This window comes from Arvicanthis niloticus, chromosome 10 (assembly GCF_011762505.2).
Source record: "Arvicanthis niloticus isolate mArvNil1 chromosome 10, mArvNil1.pat.X, whole genome shotgun sequence".
Lineage (NCBI taxonomy): Eukaryota > Metazoa > Chordata > Mammalia > Rodentia > Muridae > Arvicanthis > Arvicanthis niloticus.
The window spans coordinates 20,230,516-20,245,967 of record NC_047667.1 but is presented as its reverse complement, the minus strand read 5'-3'; the positions used below and the strand labels follow the sequence as shown (position 1 = coordinate 20,245,967).

Genomic DNA, 15,452 nt, shown 5'->3' with positions numbered 1-15,452 from the left:
GTAGGTACTGGGAATTGAACCCAGGTCCTCTAGCCTTAAGGCTAGTCAGTGCTATTAAACACTGAACCATCTCTTGAGCCCAGCACTGTTAACTAAAAATATTCCTCCAAGAAGACCTTTGCCATCCATGAGGTCATAATATTCTTTGCCTTCTGTCTTACTCTCTTTCTCTCTCTTATTTACAACTTGTGGTTGTGGAGTCTGTTCTGTCTCTCCACCATATGGGTCTGGGGATTGAACTCAGGTCATCAGGCTTGACAGTGGGTGCTTTTACCCATTGTGCCATCTCCCCAGCTTCTCTTGAAACAAGACAACAAAAGCACACAGGGGAGTTGGCTGTTCTGTTTAGTATCACCTTTTGTCTTTCTTTCCTTTTTTTTTTTTTTTTTTTTTTTTAAAGAATTTTAAGAGATACACAAAAGCCAAAAATCTTGCTCATACTTCTCATTTATGATAAAGCTAAATTAACATTTGGTGTGTTTGCATCTTGTCTTGAAGCTTATGCTTTGAAAGTTACTTATGAAACATGACTGCAGTTTCATTTAAGATGAGGACATTAGACGCAGCCAGGGCGTCACCCGGATCCTTGTGTGCTTTCCCTGTGACAACACCCTGTTCTCATGGTGACAGCCAAGAGGCCACCTTGGGCTCTCACTGAAAGCACCATGTTGCGTGGCCCACAGCTGTGCTTCACCATTTTATCAGCTCCTTACTTGTAGACATTTGGGTGCCAGTAGGCTTCCTGCCATCCCAAGGCTGAAAGAAAAGGACTTGTAGGGCCATTGTTGGATCTGAGGTTTAAACACAGTCTTGATAGGGATGGCCAGCTTTCACCCAATGAGAATTCTCTCAGTCCTGAGTGAGAATTTGTTTCCCAAATCTCTGCAAATCTAGGAGTTTGTTCATATGGGAAAGTTTGGCCAGCCGGTGCAGTTATTGGCCCTTTTCATAAGTCCTCCTCTCTGTACGAGTTGTAGCAGGCTTTTTAACTTGGCCGTCACTGTTTCTGTTTCTCTGAAACACCTTCAGTCATTTTTGTGTTGGGTTGGGGATCTTTGCTAGGGTTCAGTTAGCATTTATCCATCCTGTTTTGCAACTCTGAAAAATTTGTCATTTACAGCATGACCTTTTGTTGAGCCTCAGTCCTTTGCAACTGCCCTTCTGGTGGTTCCGGAGCATGGCCGGGCACAGCAGGGAGCGTCACCCTCAGTGGAGGTCACTTCTGGGCAGTGTGGCGAGGGTGTTTATGGCTTTTGGTACTGGGATTCCTCATTGTCAGTGTTCCTTTGGGTAGAGACTTAGCCCCCATCATAGTTATAAAATTCAGTAACAAGGAGAGAATTGGTTTTTACACCCTAGTAGAATATATGGAAAACAGTACCACCAACACACAGGGCTGCTACAGTCCTTCTGTGTGCATCGTTGCCTGCCTTCTGAGGTGTAGCGTGTGTGGCGCTGTTATGTTGAGGTGGTTTCTAGGGAGGCTCACTGGGCATCCCTATTGGGCTGTACTCTCGTGTAGGTGGGGGCACGCCTCTTTCTCTCTTAAGGAGTAATTAAATGGACACACATCTGCTGTCATCTCTTGTGCTCTGGAGCAGGGATGGATGAGCAGAGAGAAGTGTGGTCTGTCTTTCTAGCCTGTTGTCAGTGGTTTTGGGAGTTGAGACTCCCTCATCACCATGGCTGCTTCTGTAACAGCAGTGTGTGTGTGTGTGTGTGTGTGTGTTATGTGTGTTTTTGTGTGTGTATGTGTATATGTGTGTTTGTGTGTATGTGTGTGTGTTTGTGTATGTGTGTTTGTGTGTATGTGTGTGTGTGTTATGTGTGTTTTTGTGTGTGTATGTGTATGTGTGTGTTTGTGTGTATGTGTGTGTGTTTGTGTATGTGTGTGTGTGTGCGTGTGCACATGTGTGTGCATCTCTTTACAGTATAATTAATTCCCATGGCTGGGATCTGATGCTGTGTTTTTTAATGCTCTCCATTTTACCCTGACACTGAGCAGTCTAGATTTTTCAGAGTGAAGGGATTCTGTGTGTTTCTTCCCTGGGTCCCTCTCTGGCCTTGGATCTACAGGTGTGGACTCTTGAGGATCTGTTGGAAATAGCAAATGATGTTAGGACAGTCTGTCTTGGTTTCAAAGCTCTGTGGCTTCTCTGTGCTCTGTGTGGAAGCTCCATCCCACCAGGCTTCATGCTGGAAGGAGAGGCCTAGACAGATTGAGGAGCTGTGGCATTTCACTTGTCCCTGGGAAGAGCTGTGTGTGTCGCTCAGACAGGAATGGATGGAGCTGGAGTGGGTGAGGCAGTGGCTGGGCAGATCCAGCTTACTCTACTCCTTCCTGGGGTTAGGGAGGGTGATAACTGGGGACTTCAAGCCTGCACCCCTGGGAGAGTGAGCTGGTTCTCTGCTGGAGACTGAGAGCTTAGGAGGTAGCCTGCAGAAATGGGTGTCTAGTTGTCTGGGAGGAAGTGCTACTACAGGGGGCTTCAGAGTCCAGTCCTGCCACAGCTGGCTGGAGACTCCTATGGGGGATTACTCCATAATGGATGACCTCATTTATAAAATAGGATGTTTCCTTCCAGATGGCATGAGCCAGGTGAGATGACATTTAATTTGAACCCCACCCCCACCCCAACCCTGAGCTATTGCCTGCTACTTGAATGCTCACAAAGGAGGTTGCTGAGCCTTGGCTTCAGTGGCTGCCTTTCCAGGTCCTCCTTTCCCTTTACCCTGCAAAGCATGGGGCAACCATGTGGTACAAAAGAAGCATTTGTGGTCCAGAAAGAGGGACGATGGCCCTGCCCTAAGGGAGTGGTGAGTTGGTGTCCGACACAGGGCTTTCCTCCAATCCCCCAGATGCCTCCTGGGAATGCAGAGGTCTTGTTTAACAACACAGCAGCACACTTGGTGCCTGAATTGGACTTTTGCATCACACTTGGCACCAAGTTGGAATCGACACATCCCCGCTCCAGCTGTCCCTTTTAAGTGGTGTGTGGAGGAAAAACTCAAGGCTGTACTATATCCTGGGTCCCCATTGCCTGGTGTCTAGAGCTATGAATAACCCCTGAGGGAAGTAGGCGTGCCTGGGATCCCAGCTGCCCACCTCAGGGGAACTGGTGTACAGGAATAGCAGCAGGGTAATAATAGCAGAACACTGATGTGGTGCCTGTCATATGCCAAGCTGGTCTTACTAGTGTGCATTCTTTACTTGTTACTTGTGTTTACTAGAGCAGCCCCTTGGGCCTGTCATGGGCCTGTTCAGCACATGAGAAAATGGGAGGCACCAAGGTGTTTGGAGTCCTGCTCTCCCTGGAGTTCACAGAGTGTGTGAGGTCTTCTGAGGTGTAGAGTGTGTGTGTGTGTGTGTGTGTGTGTGTGTGTGTGTGTGTGTGTGAGTGTGTGTTGTCCTAATGCCTGCTGCTGGTGAGGAGTGCCACAGGCCCAAGCTCTTCTCTGGCTTTTGGGTTGACTTAGACTATCTTTTCAGGAGACTCCATGATGGAAGATTCCTGGAGGGAAGGTAAGGGTCAAAGGTCTACATCCAGAGTCTAGGGCCCGTTTTTAATACTGTGCACAATTCCTACACCTCCCTCACTGGCACCACCCTAAAACTTCTTCCTGGGTTGTGGGCTTCATGACCTGATCCTGACCCCTGCCATACTCTTAGGCCTCCTTGACCGTGCACCTTAGTTTAGAACACACATCTTCTGACCTTTTCTGCAAGAGAATTTCAGAGATACCATATACGGCTGAGTCAAGGCACAGCATTGGTTCCAGGCTTAGCATGGGCATCACAGATTTCAGTTCCTCCCAGACACACCTCTCAATGCTATAGTTTTTTTCTTCAGTAGAAAAGTCCCTCCCCCAGAGCTAAGGTCCTGAGCCCTTTGTTCCCAGTGTCCTGCACTATGGGAAGGAGACCTTTCCCGTGTGACTCTCCTGGCTTTTGCTTCACCTGCTGCCCCAGCTGTCACTCTACTGGGTGTTCCAGCAGTTTCCTGTCACCTCTCTGCCTGGAGGGCTCAGGTGGCCTCTCTTGTCTGTCTTTACTTAGCCATGTACTTGAGATTGTGCATTCTTGCTTTTTGTCCCCAGGCTTCTGTATACTAGCCACACTTGTCTACAAGTGTCTTTGGCACCTCATGGCCCTGCCCTTTGACGTCAGCTGCCCGTCCACCTGCCTGCTATGAAGGCCCTCTGTGGCTTCAGTTAGTTTTTATAGCCAGTGAAGGTCTGATAACACGTGACTGGGATATACAGGAGACCCCATCTCAAAGGAAACTCCACTAAAACCTCTGTATGGATTTTAAAAATCAGCAGTCTTCATGGTTATCCCCGGTCTCCCCAACCTAGCCAGGTTTCCAGAGGATAAAACCTATTTTCATCACAGTTACTTGTTTTCCTGGGAAATTTTAGGTTTCTCTAAGAATTGAGAATTTTCCTAGTCTTGCTTCAGTTGACTTCACCTGGAGGAGAAAGGCCTGCCTGTAGCAAGCACGTGTAAACCCCCCCCCCTATTTAGATAGTAAGGCAAAGTTGCCACACTCTGAAATGTCTCCTTGTAGGAGAGAGCTGAAAATACATTTACTTGGAGGTGAAAGAAGAGAGAGGAGGGATTTGATCAGAGAAATCAAGTTTTATTTCACCTGTGGAGAGAAAGTATCAGTATGAAAGTTGTTGATTTTAGATTAAGACAAGGGAACCTTACAGAGAGCTTCTTGGTTTTTGTTGCATTTGTAAGAGGCTCTCCCTGTATAGTCCAGGCTGGCCTTGGACTCACTATACTGCCCAGGCTGGCAGAGAACTCCTCCTGCCTGGCCACAAGTGCTGGGGCTATGGGTGTGTGATACTGGAAGTTTGTTTGCCAGGAAGGATGGCCCCACTTCAGCTGGAGTATGCTGGCCCCAACACTGTGTGTCCTGCACTTCTGTCTTTGAGGTGGAACTTGGCCTTTCTGGTGCCATGGACGAACCCCAGCGGTGGATAGCGGTGCTCTAGTCTTGTTTGATCCTAAGACAGTTGTGTTCCTGGATCCCAAACCAAGTGTGCAGTCTGAGGATTGACTTTCTTCAGAGCACTTGTCTGCACTGCCCTTAGGATTTTGTCTAGTTTGGCATTGTGACCTGAACAGCTCCCCTGGCTGTTCAACTCTGATATCTGTCTCCTGCCCGTGGATGTGGAGGCAGAGTGTAAGGGTGTGAGTTCCCCAATGGGAGTCTGTTTACTTTGATTCTGTGCTGTGGTGGAGAATGGAAGAGGGAAGTGAATGAACATTTCAGATTGTCTGTCTGTTTTGGTTTTGACGTTCAGTGCCGTGTGTGGCCTACAGTAGAAGTTCAGTCACTATTTGATGAATTGAATTACATGCACATGGAGTTGGCCAATGTCTCTTTCTGTTCCTCCCACAGCATGGGAAAATAAAAATACACACCCTGCAACTCCCTGACCTCCCTACAGAGCTTGTGCCATGCTCTCATTTGACCACAAGGCGGCAGTGTGACACAGTGGGGAGCTTGCACCCTGCATACTGACTTCAGCACACTTGGGAGATAGCTATCTAGTTGGTTCTTTGTGGGTTTCTGCTTGGGAAGTTGCCTCTTTGAAGCCACTTTGAGAAGTTTCAGCTTCAGTTTCTTAGACTTGGGGCGATAGGGACTTGGGATTTGTCTGTCAGGCCCGATTCAGGCCATGGCTGTCATCCTAGAAGCCTAGCTTTGGGTAGGCTACCTCTCTGAAATGGTTCAGCATGACGATAACCTAAAAACACATTAGTGTTATTGCTGGAGATCCCGAGCTTGTCTTTGGCTGTCTGACATCACTTCCCAGACCTCGGCTCCCTCCTCGGTCTCCCTGCTTGTCCACATTGGCTTCGTTCTAGTCAGTGCTCAGTCCCCACCTTATTGAAGGCCTGTGTGCCTTCCTGCTGCCTGCCTGCCTGCCTGCCTGTCTACTCTCTGGCCTGTTTCCCTGGTAGCTCAGACTGCAAAATGTCCCGAGCTGTTGGAGAGTGTGATGTATGGGTAGATCTGTGCGGGTCTGTGTCTTACAGATTTTGTCATCTGTGTCCTGCATCGAGCAGGCACTCTAGTAAAAATGATAGCTGTTACTATGGTTAACCCTTAGCATATCCGTGAGAAAAAGTGGCTATACCATCATACAAAGCAGAGGTGTGTTAGGATGCCTTTGGTTCTAACAATGGAATTCTCCTAAAAGAGTTTAAGCAATCAGGAAAAATTTACATTTTTTTGTTTGTTTTGCTTTGGAAACAGGGTCTCACATAGCCTAGATGTTCCCTGGTTTCATTGTGGAGCCAAGATGGGCCTGAAACCTTGCTCTGTTGCCTAGGCTCCCAGTTGTGCCTGGTAGGAGACAGGATGCTGCGTGCTGTTCTGAGGATCCGGGAGCTGCTGTCTCTCACTCGCTTCCCTTGGTGCACTACTCTGTGGTCTTAGGCCAGACCCTTTCCTGTGGTGACAGCATGCTCCTGGCTGCCTTGTGCAGGAGAGACAGTGTTGATCCTGTGCTTTTGTGTGATTGTCTCTCAGTAAATTGCCTTCAAAGTTCTTCTGGGCTATTTGGATGTTAGGCTTGTAGTGAGTGGCAAAAGGGCAAAAACCAGTAGCTGGTTTAGACTGATCAGAAGCTAGCCTTTTAAGACTGGTGAGGGTCCAGCTTCACTTAATGCTCCTGGACACCTGGTCTAGGTGGCAGAAGGGACATGAATATGGCTCAAGCTGCAGATGTGTTAAACACCAGAGTTTCGACCAGCATCTGGCTGACTCCAGAAACCATCTCTCTGAATCTGCTATAGGTTTTAAGTTTTTGTTCCTGCTGATTCTGGAATCTCTCCCTTTGCTGTCCTTGTGTGGTTCCTTTGGTCTGTGTCCATGGTGCGCCGTCCTCTAGTACTTGCCTGCTGCCGTCCCTTCTGTAGACTTCCTGCTCTTGGTTTATGGGATGAGAGTGGTCTCAGCCTTGCTGATCAGGCTTTGGAGGGTCAAGCTGAGGTGTAGTGTTGAGTGGTTAGCGTCATCTTGGGGTCCTAGAGGGGTGAGACTGGGGAAGATGCTGTGAGGGTGGCCTTAGGCCTTGAGAGAGAGCATTTGTCATGGTGGTGGGAAAGCTGGCACATGGGCACAGGCTTCTGCCAGGTCTGTGGCTGGGGCACTAGCTGTTTCCTGTAGACTCATGTCACTCAGGAGGCGTTGGTCTTGCAGATGCTCCAGGACTGTCCGAAGGCGCGCAGGGAGGTGGAGCTGCACTGGAGGGCCTCACAGTGCCCGCACATCGTGCACATCGTGGACGTCTATGAGAACCTGTACGCGGGGCGGAAGTGCCTGCTGATCGTCATGGAGTGGTGAGCAGCCTGCCGGACTCTGTGCGTCCTGTCCCCATGCCATACTGAGGTGCCGCTGCCTCTGCAGACAGCCCACTGTGGGTCTTGGAGCTTGAAATACCAGCGTTTGGCTTCCTTGGAGGCTGTGGAGTGTGTGTGTGTGTGTGTGTGTGTGTGTGTGTGCGCGCATGCACGCGTGATGACTTGCTGGTTGCCAGATCTTTCACTGTACCTTTTTTTTTTTCTTTCAGTCTTGATGGTGGAGAGCTCTTTAGTCGAATCCAGGACCGAGGAGACCAGGCATTCACAGAAAGAGGTAGAGAGGGTCTGCTGTGGGGAACAAGAGCAGTAGGCAGCTGTAGGTTCTTTGCAGGACCCGCTCATAGGAGCGGTGGAAGGTGTTGCCTTCTTAGGCTCACTGCTAGGAGCGTCTCTCCTTTGTGTGTCTGATGAGTCGGTGGGTGTGGGGCACTGGGGCTGCATCTGCAGGTTGGTGTACCACTCTCGCATCTCTAGCTCCGGGTTTCCTCTCTTGTCTGCAGAAGCGTCAGAGATCATGAAGAGCATCGGCGAGGCCATCCAGTACCTGCACTCTGTCAACATTGCTCATCGGGATGTCAAGGTAACCCTGCTTATACCCCATGCTCTAGGAGACTGGGACGGCACCCTGACTGTCTATCTTTCAGGGCAGGATGGGTCTGTAGCCCAGTCTGTGTGGCTTGTGGGGCCTGGGATAGGGGACCACAAACTTAGTAGTGAAGCCCTGTTTGGCTGCACTCAGCCCTATGGGGTTTCCTGTAGCTCATCAGCACCTCCCAGCTTTCTGAGTCAGCCGCGGTCCCCACAGCTCCGCGGGTCAGTCTCTGGTTTCCAGGCCCTCTGCAGCGGAGAGCTGGTGTCTTCACGCTGCCCAGTGCAGAGGGACTGGATGGATGCACGCTGGTTGAGCAGACTGAGCAGATGAACAGAAGGCACAGGCTTCCACTTGGGCTCCTCAGCGTTTCTGCAGGGGTCTCATCCCTCCATCTCTCTCCACAGCCCGAGAACCTCTTATATACTTCCAAACGGCCCACTGCCATTCTGAAACTCACTGATTTTGGCTTTGCCAAGGAAACCACCAGTCACAACTCTTTGACTACTCCGTGTTATACACCATACTATGTGGGTGAGTTCAGGGGAGGCCCAGGGACTGAGTCTTTACCCAGGCTTTGTCCCAACTTCTCGCTTTGTGCCTCTCAGGAGACCATAGACCTAGGCACGTTGGGTCTCTGTGTCCCTGTCTATGTACTGGACCATGAGTGGGCTGCCAGAGTTAAGCTGTGATTGAGTGCCATTAACTTGCTCTGCTGGGCTTAGGGCAGTACCTGGTATCTGTGTACTCTTCCTGAGAAGAGCCAGGGTTTCTCCAGGGAGTCTGGGATTCAGATTTTGCCCTAAAGTTCCAGCTGACTCATAGAATAAGCTCCCAGGCCATGTTTGTGAAGTTAAGTGGGCAACATGTGTTTGTAGGTTCTCAGCAGCTCAGCAGTGTTTGCACCCTAAGCTTGTAGCTTCAGAGTCCCTTCTTCTTACCCCACCCCTACTGCTGCTGCTCTTCCTTTATGAAGGGATGAAGGATTCTGAGGCAGGGGAGGTCTCAACATTCAAAGAGCCAGGACAACCCACAGTGATCTTTGCTTTGCAGCTCCGGAGGTACTGGGCCCAGAGAAGTATGACAAGTCCTGTGACATGTGGTCCTTGGGTGTCATCATGTATATTTTGTAAGTGGGCTGGAGTGTGGGATGGTTACTAGGCTGCAGTGCGTTAGGGAGCTGGGGGAGCTTGTACTTCTGCAGGACAAGAGGAAGAGGCAGAGACATTACCATCTCCCCTTTGGATGGGGGACTCCCTGGCAATTCCCTGTGTCCCCGCTTCACTTGATGCTTGGTGGGTTCTAGTTGCTAAGTGGTAATAGAAACTAGCTAAAGGGCTAGCTGTTTAGGTGACATCCTTGGCACATTAGACTCCTGGGTCTTGCTGTGTCTGTATCAGCTATGTCAAAAACTGTATCAGCAGTTTCTGAGTTCTTTGTGACTATTATAAGCAGAGTCTGTTTCTCAACTGTTATTTAGAGTTCCTAAGTAACACCCGCTTTGCCCTTCTCTTCCTTAGGCTGTGTGGGTATCCCCCCTTCTATTCCAATCATGGCCTTGCCATCTCTCCGGGCATGAAGACTCGTATTCGAATGGGCCAGTATGAATTTCCTAACCCAGAATGGTCAGAAGTATCAGAAGAAGGTAGGAACTAGCCTTCGGGGACAGGGAAAAGAGTGTGCGAGTGTATGCGCATGTAGGTGTTGGTGTTGATCACATGCGTGCTGGAACTGGGGACTTGGACATGTTCCTGTGCCTTCTAGGTGTGTGTTGCCTGTGTAGTGCCTGAAGATGGTCAGAGCCATGTGTATGTATAGGGCTTGTCCAGCATGCTGCTCCTCGGAGCCATTGCTCCTTGGGTACCTGCCTCCATTTAGTCTCCTTTGAGCCTGATTCATGCAGGAGAGTGCAAGGAAAAGTATAGCTCCTGAGCTGTCCCATCCCTTGACCTGCTGTGTCATCTGTCTCACCCCATAGTGAAGATGCTTATCCGGAATCTGCTGAAAACAGAGCCCACCCAGAGAATGACCATCACAGAATTCATGAATCACCCCTGGATTATGGTGAGCTTTGCAGGCTGGGAAGACCTGGGTGCAAGGGACTGTCACTCAGCATGGTCCAGACTGTCACTTGATCCCATTTCTCTCTCCTCAGCAATCTACGAAGGTCCCTCAGACTCCATTGCACACCAGCCGTGTCCTGAAGGAGGATAAGGAACGATGGGAGGATGTCAAGGTGAGGGCCACTGAGAGAGAGAGCTGGGCAGGCGGTTTACAGGAAGTCCCCGGCACGAGGGCTGGCCTGGCCAAGAATAGTTTGGGACTGTGTTCTTCATCCCAGTGTCTCCATAGTAACAAAAAGGTGACCAGGAGCCATCGCCTTTACTGGCTGTGGCAAAGGTTCTGGCCAGACTGCTGTCTGTTTCCTATGAACCCTCCCATCCCTGAGTCTCTAGTGGGACCTGAAAGGGCATCAGGTTCTATCTTCTCCATTTTCAGATGAGGGCACTAAAGCCCCAGACAGGAGCAGGCCCTACAGGATGGCTGGCCCAGGATGCTTTCCCCTTTTGTGGGCTACTCAGAGGGTTCCTGTGAGAATAGCTACACAGTAGCCAGCCCGTGCTGTCCCAGTGCTGTCCCAGTGCTGTCAGCAGTGCGGACTCACAACTGGCATGTGTTCACTGTACCTGTTTCCTGCCTTCACTGCCTGTGTCTCTCTCTGCCCTCCTTCCCTGCTCCCAGGAGGAGATGACCAGTGCCTTGGCCACGATGCGTGTTGACTATGAGCAGATCAAGATAAAGAAGATAGAAGACGCATCCAACCCTCTGCTTCTGAAGAGGAGAAAGAAAGCTCGTGCTCTGGAGGATGCGGCCCTTGCCCACTGAGCCGCTCTGTCTCCCACGCCATTGGAGGACAAGCAATAACTCTACATGAATATATTTTTTAGACAAAGAGACACAAGTTGCCCAATGCTGCCTCCTGTTCTCTGGGGCTGCGTGGCGCCCAGAAATGCCTCTGGCTTTATTCTGCCCTTGGCTCTGGCTTCCCCCAGATGGGGGCCGGAGGATGTGTGAGGGGTGAGGTGCTCCTGAGCCCCCGGAGGATGTGTGAGGGGTGAGGGCTCCTGAGCCCCCGGAGGATGTGTGAGGGGTGAGGTGCTCCTGAGCCCCCGGAGGATGTGTGAGGGGTGAGGGCTCCTGAGCCCCCGGAGGATGTGTGAGGGGTGAGGGCTCCTGAGCCCCCGGAGGATGTGTGAGGGGTGAGGGCTCCTGAGCCCGTGCTCCATTTGCATTTTATCTGTAATTTGGTGTAGAGTTTTTATGGAACCTGTCTTTTTGTCCTTTTCCCCACTCCTCATTCTTCCCCAGGTCCTTTCCCAACTACAGAGGTTGAGGCTTACCCAAGGGTATTGTGGAAGTTGTTACAGGGGATGTCCTTAGGTTGCCCCATCTGTTCCCCCCTAGCCTCCCACTCTATGGGGTCCCCACTGGCTTTAGAATCTGGGGGCTCCAGGGAGAAGGGAATGGAGTGGCAGTAGGTGCCACTGAAGCCCTTAGATATCACCAGTGTGCACAGCAGAGCAGCACACGTATGTACGTGTGCATGTGCATGTGTGTGTATGCCTGGGTCCGGGCCAGTGACTGGACATTGGAGGGTCTAGGGAAGGCAGGGCTACAGGGACCCCTGCTTGAACTGAGCCTGCCTAAATACCTAGGTAGCTTGTCTAGATCCAGAGCCAGGTAGTCGTGGCTTCTGTGTTAGCTGGGCAGGGGAGGCAGTGAGGCGTATTTGGGCACTGGCAGCCATCAGGAAGACTGGGTCCCCTCAGGACCCCTTTCCTTGCTGGTCCCAGGTCCCTGAGGCACTGATCCACTGAGTAGCCTCTGCTTGTCCTTCTTGCCACGATTAACCCACTCCTGTTGAGTTCTCTGAAACTTTTAGCCATTTCTCAATGGGCTGGTCACTCCCATGGGTGAGCCTGGGAAGGTTCTATGCCTGGAAAGGCAGTTGTATTTCATGCATCTCTCCTGAGCTCTGGGGTACCTGCCAATCTCCCTTTGGCAAGGGCAGGACCACGTGTGGTCTTCCTGGATTTCCACCACGTGGTCTGGTGGGTGGGGCAGTCTTCACACCAAAGATGTCTTGACTCTGTCCCTACCCACTAGCCACCTTACCCTCCAACTACTCAACCTGGGTGGGGGCTCCCCAGGATTGAGGAGGAGCAGGTGGGGGAAGAGTCTTTGTGCCATGGTCCCCCATACCCCTCCTGCTGGAGGAGGGGTGTCTCCCTCAGGGGTTGGTGGAGGAGGGGCTTCTGGGCATCTTGGGCCTGGGGCAGGGCCCAGGTGTCTGCAGCTCCTCCCATGTCTTTGATGGTGTGTTCAACACTCAGACTGTTGTAAACTGTTGTTTTGTATGAGCAGAATTGTCTTTACTAAACAAATTTAATAGTTGGAAGTTTCTCATTCTTTTTCTTCCTGCGGCTCGGGCCCTTGACTGTTTACTTCTGTTCCTCCATCCTGTGGAGTGTTTTCTGTGAAGGGCGGCAAAGCCCTGTGGCCTGAGAGGGGAGAAGATGGCCTCCTGGCTGGATCAGCATGGGAGTAGCCCCTCTTAGATGAGGTCCTGTGTCAAGGAGCTGATCTACTGTGGAGTCTGGGTTCCCAGGAAAAGAGTGGTGTGTTGTCTTAGAGTTCCAGAAGGGGGCAGTACAGGCCAGGCAGAAACAAAAGTGCTTTGCGTGACCAAGTCTCTTCAGAAACCCTGTGCTAACTGAATAGCCTTGGCAGAGCCTAGAGCAGGAGCTGATTTGCTGACTCCACCACTTCTGTTCTCAGTCAGGGGAGAAAGGCAGGGCAGCATGGCTAGTTACCAACCCAGAGTAGGAAGCACTGTGCTTATAGTCTCACTGTAGATTTAGCTAGAACTCAGGCCTCAGGACCTGGGGCCTTGGAATGTTCTGTCTTCCACCAGCCTTCTCTCTGGAAGATGCACTTGCCTGCCACCCTAGTCATCAGGGATCATGTCTCTGCTACTCAACCTGAGAATGCTCCCTACCCAGAGTCACCCAGCCCAGCATTCTTGCTTGTAAAGAACTCTTCGTCTGCACTTCCAAGGGAGTCAGAGTGATGGGTCCAGGGTGAGGGGGCAAGCAGGGCTAGTAGAAAGGAGGTTGTCAGAGGCTGCTGTCTTAGTGACAGGCTGGAGAAGGTCCCTGTTGTAACTGTGATCTTACTTGCTGGTGAGTAAGAAGTCTGGTAGAGCCTCAGTGTGCTTACAGGATCTTTGTAGGGCCACATCCTGTTGTGCCAGCATTCCTTGGCCTGGGGTCCCCTTCTCTGTCTTTGAAGCCAGCCATTTTGTATTTCCCTTCTTCTTGTGTTGTGACTTTTCTGACATGGCCTGAAGGATTTCCCCGAGGACCAGTACGATGAGATTGGGCTGGCCCGGGTAACCCGTTGCTAAAGCCTTAACCTTGCTCCCGTCTGCAAACTCCTTATACTGTGGACAGTGACATATATACACACGGGTCTAGGACTAGAGTGTGTTCCTTTGGGAACCAGCATTCTGCCACAGAGGACTGTTTACAGCTTCCTCATCTCAGGGCGCCAGTGTTAATCACCCTGTGTTTTGCTTCCGTTTCTCAGTCCAGCTTACAAGGTCTATACTGGCTTCTGAGGAAGATGACCGAAAAAAGGCTGGAGGTCTGGCCACGCCTCTGTCACCCCTCCCCCACTCCACCCCATGGGTTTATTTTGTTGCTGCTGTTCTTATGTCCACGTGACAGTGTTAGTGTAGGCTGCATGTATACAGATGTTCATGGATGCTGGAAGAGGGTGTCAGATCCCTTGAAGCTGGAGTTACAGGAGACTGGGAACTACTCCATATGGGTCCTCTGGAATAGCAGGAAACAGTCTGTCAGCCCCTGTGACAGCTCGGTAGCCCTTCTTTCTCTAACCCAGCTAACCCCAGATGAGCTGGATTGGACGGCATTGAGTATGAGGTTAGGGGTGAATGGTCTGGAATTCTTGACACCCTTGGGTGCTCATTGAGTGCTGGGTTGATCCCAGCATAAGTCCTCTAAGGTAGCGACCCACTTTTCCCTTATCTGTGAAGAGATTCAGACTCAGAGATGCACTTTTTCCAAGGTCACACAGCTGATTGGGTGACTGTGGGTTTGGTTTCCTGCGTCTACTACTAGGGATCCTTCAAAATGCACAGAAGTCCTCTGGGTATGAGGGAAACAGACTGGATTCTGTCCCTGTGGATAGACGAGGCCCTGCGGGTGTCATGAGGGGTTCAGGAGACCACAGATTTAATGTCTTCTGTAGTACGCTACCAGGGTGGCTTTGAATAAGCATAGCTTCTTCCAGGGACTGTTCCACCAAGCAGAGCCAGGAGTGTAGGGTGGGCCTGTGTCTTGCTCTGCCAGTCCCTGCTGAGGGTTAAGTCTACCTTGGGTTAGCTTGGTAAGGCAGACAACTAGGTTTTTCTTTTGGCTGGGTTGGAGACAGAAAGACAGAGGGCTCCGAATAACAGAAAAGCAGGTGTGTGGGCCCGAATGGGTAAGTTGTAGGAGGAGAGTTTGCAAAGTGTGAAAATTCAGTTATTCAAGGAAGGAGGTTAGGGAAAGTGGCCACACCACCGCAAGTGTAGACAAACCACTGGGTCCTGTTATGTGTGGGGTTGAGTGTAGACACACAGGTGTGGGGAGCAGCCTCTGTCCCCACCCTGGATGACACAGCCCTTCCTGGATCTGCCTTGACAAGCCCTCATTTAGGCACCTGGCTGTCTTGGGTGACATAACTGAGTTTGGGGACAGCTGCTTTTTAGAAGGGACATGAGGCTTCAGCTCCAGGGGCCGGCCTATTGCTGACATTTTGCCCCCACTGTCCGCACTGAGTCAGGCCAGCATGGGAAGGTTTCCTATCTAGGCACTGCAGTATCTGTGCTGTGGGAGTGTGAATCCAGACTGTCCTGCAGGAGCCTCACAAGAACTAAGTATATGTGCAGCGCTCACATGCCTGGACCCCTAGAAACTGTTGCAGTCAGTGAGGGCTATGCTGTCCACTTCCACGTGCTTGCCTTCCCCCAGCCTTTTCCCAGTCTTAGACGTTTTTGAGATGAGAGATGAATGATGGAAGGAAGCTGAAACTGGCCCAGATGAAGCCTTTATAACCTTGCTTTGGCACTGCTTAAGGTTATGTAGGAGCTTTGAGGGTGGGGAGCAGTTTTCTGGTTTGAAAGTTAAGTGTCATTTCTTTTGCTTCAGGCTACTTGCTTACCAGTGATGTGGTGAAGACTTTTCAGCCATCCAGTGAGCAAAGACTCCACCTTTGGTTCCCCTTGCTGCCAATCCCTGGTGTGTGTCAGCCCAGTGGATTGGTGTAGATGAATTGGCAGTGGGTCCAGCCTCTGTGGCAGTGGCTTCTGAGGAGTGGACAGGAGTTGCCAAAGCAGAGGGAAGACCAGGCTGCCTT

General features: G+C 50.9%; 1 protein-coding gene across 1 annotated transcript in view; it reads left to right on the top strand.

Annotated features, from left to right (window-relative positions):
* Mapkapk2 (MAPK activated protein kinase 2) overlaps positions 1–12,429 on the top strand; it is a 44,829-nt gene extending 32,400 nt beyond the window's left edge. The window contains exons 2-10 of the mRNA XM_034513252.2: positions 7,221–7,360; positions 7,591–7,655; positions 7,882–7,961; positions 8,378–8,504; positions 9,024–9,099; positions 9,491–9,615; positions 9,949–10,034; positions 10,126–10,206; positions 10,713–12,429. Of these exons, the coding sequence (XP_034369143.1) occupies positions 7,221–7,360; positions 7,591–7,655; positions 7,882–7,961; positions 8,378–8,504; positions 9,024–9,099; positions 9,491–9,615; positions 9,949–10,034; positions 10,126–10,206; positions 10,713–10,856 (924 nt within the window). The 3' untranslated portion in view covers positions 10,857–12,429. The remainder of the gene's footprint in view (positions 1–7,220; positions 7,361–7,590; positions 7,656–7,881; positions 7,962–8,377; positions 8,505–9,023; positions 9,100–9,490; positions 9,616–9,948; positions 10,035–10,125; positions 10,207–10,712) is intronic.
* Positions 12,430–15,452: the final 3,023 nt, after the last annotated feature.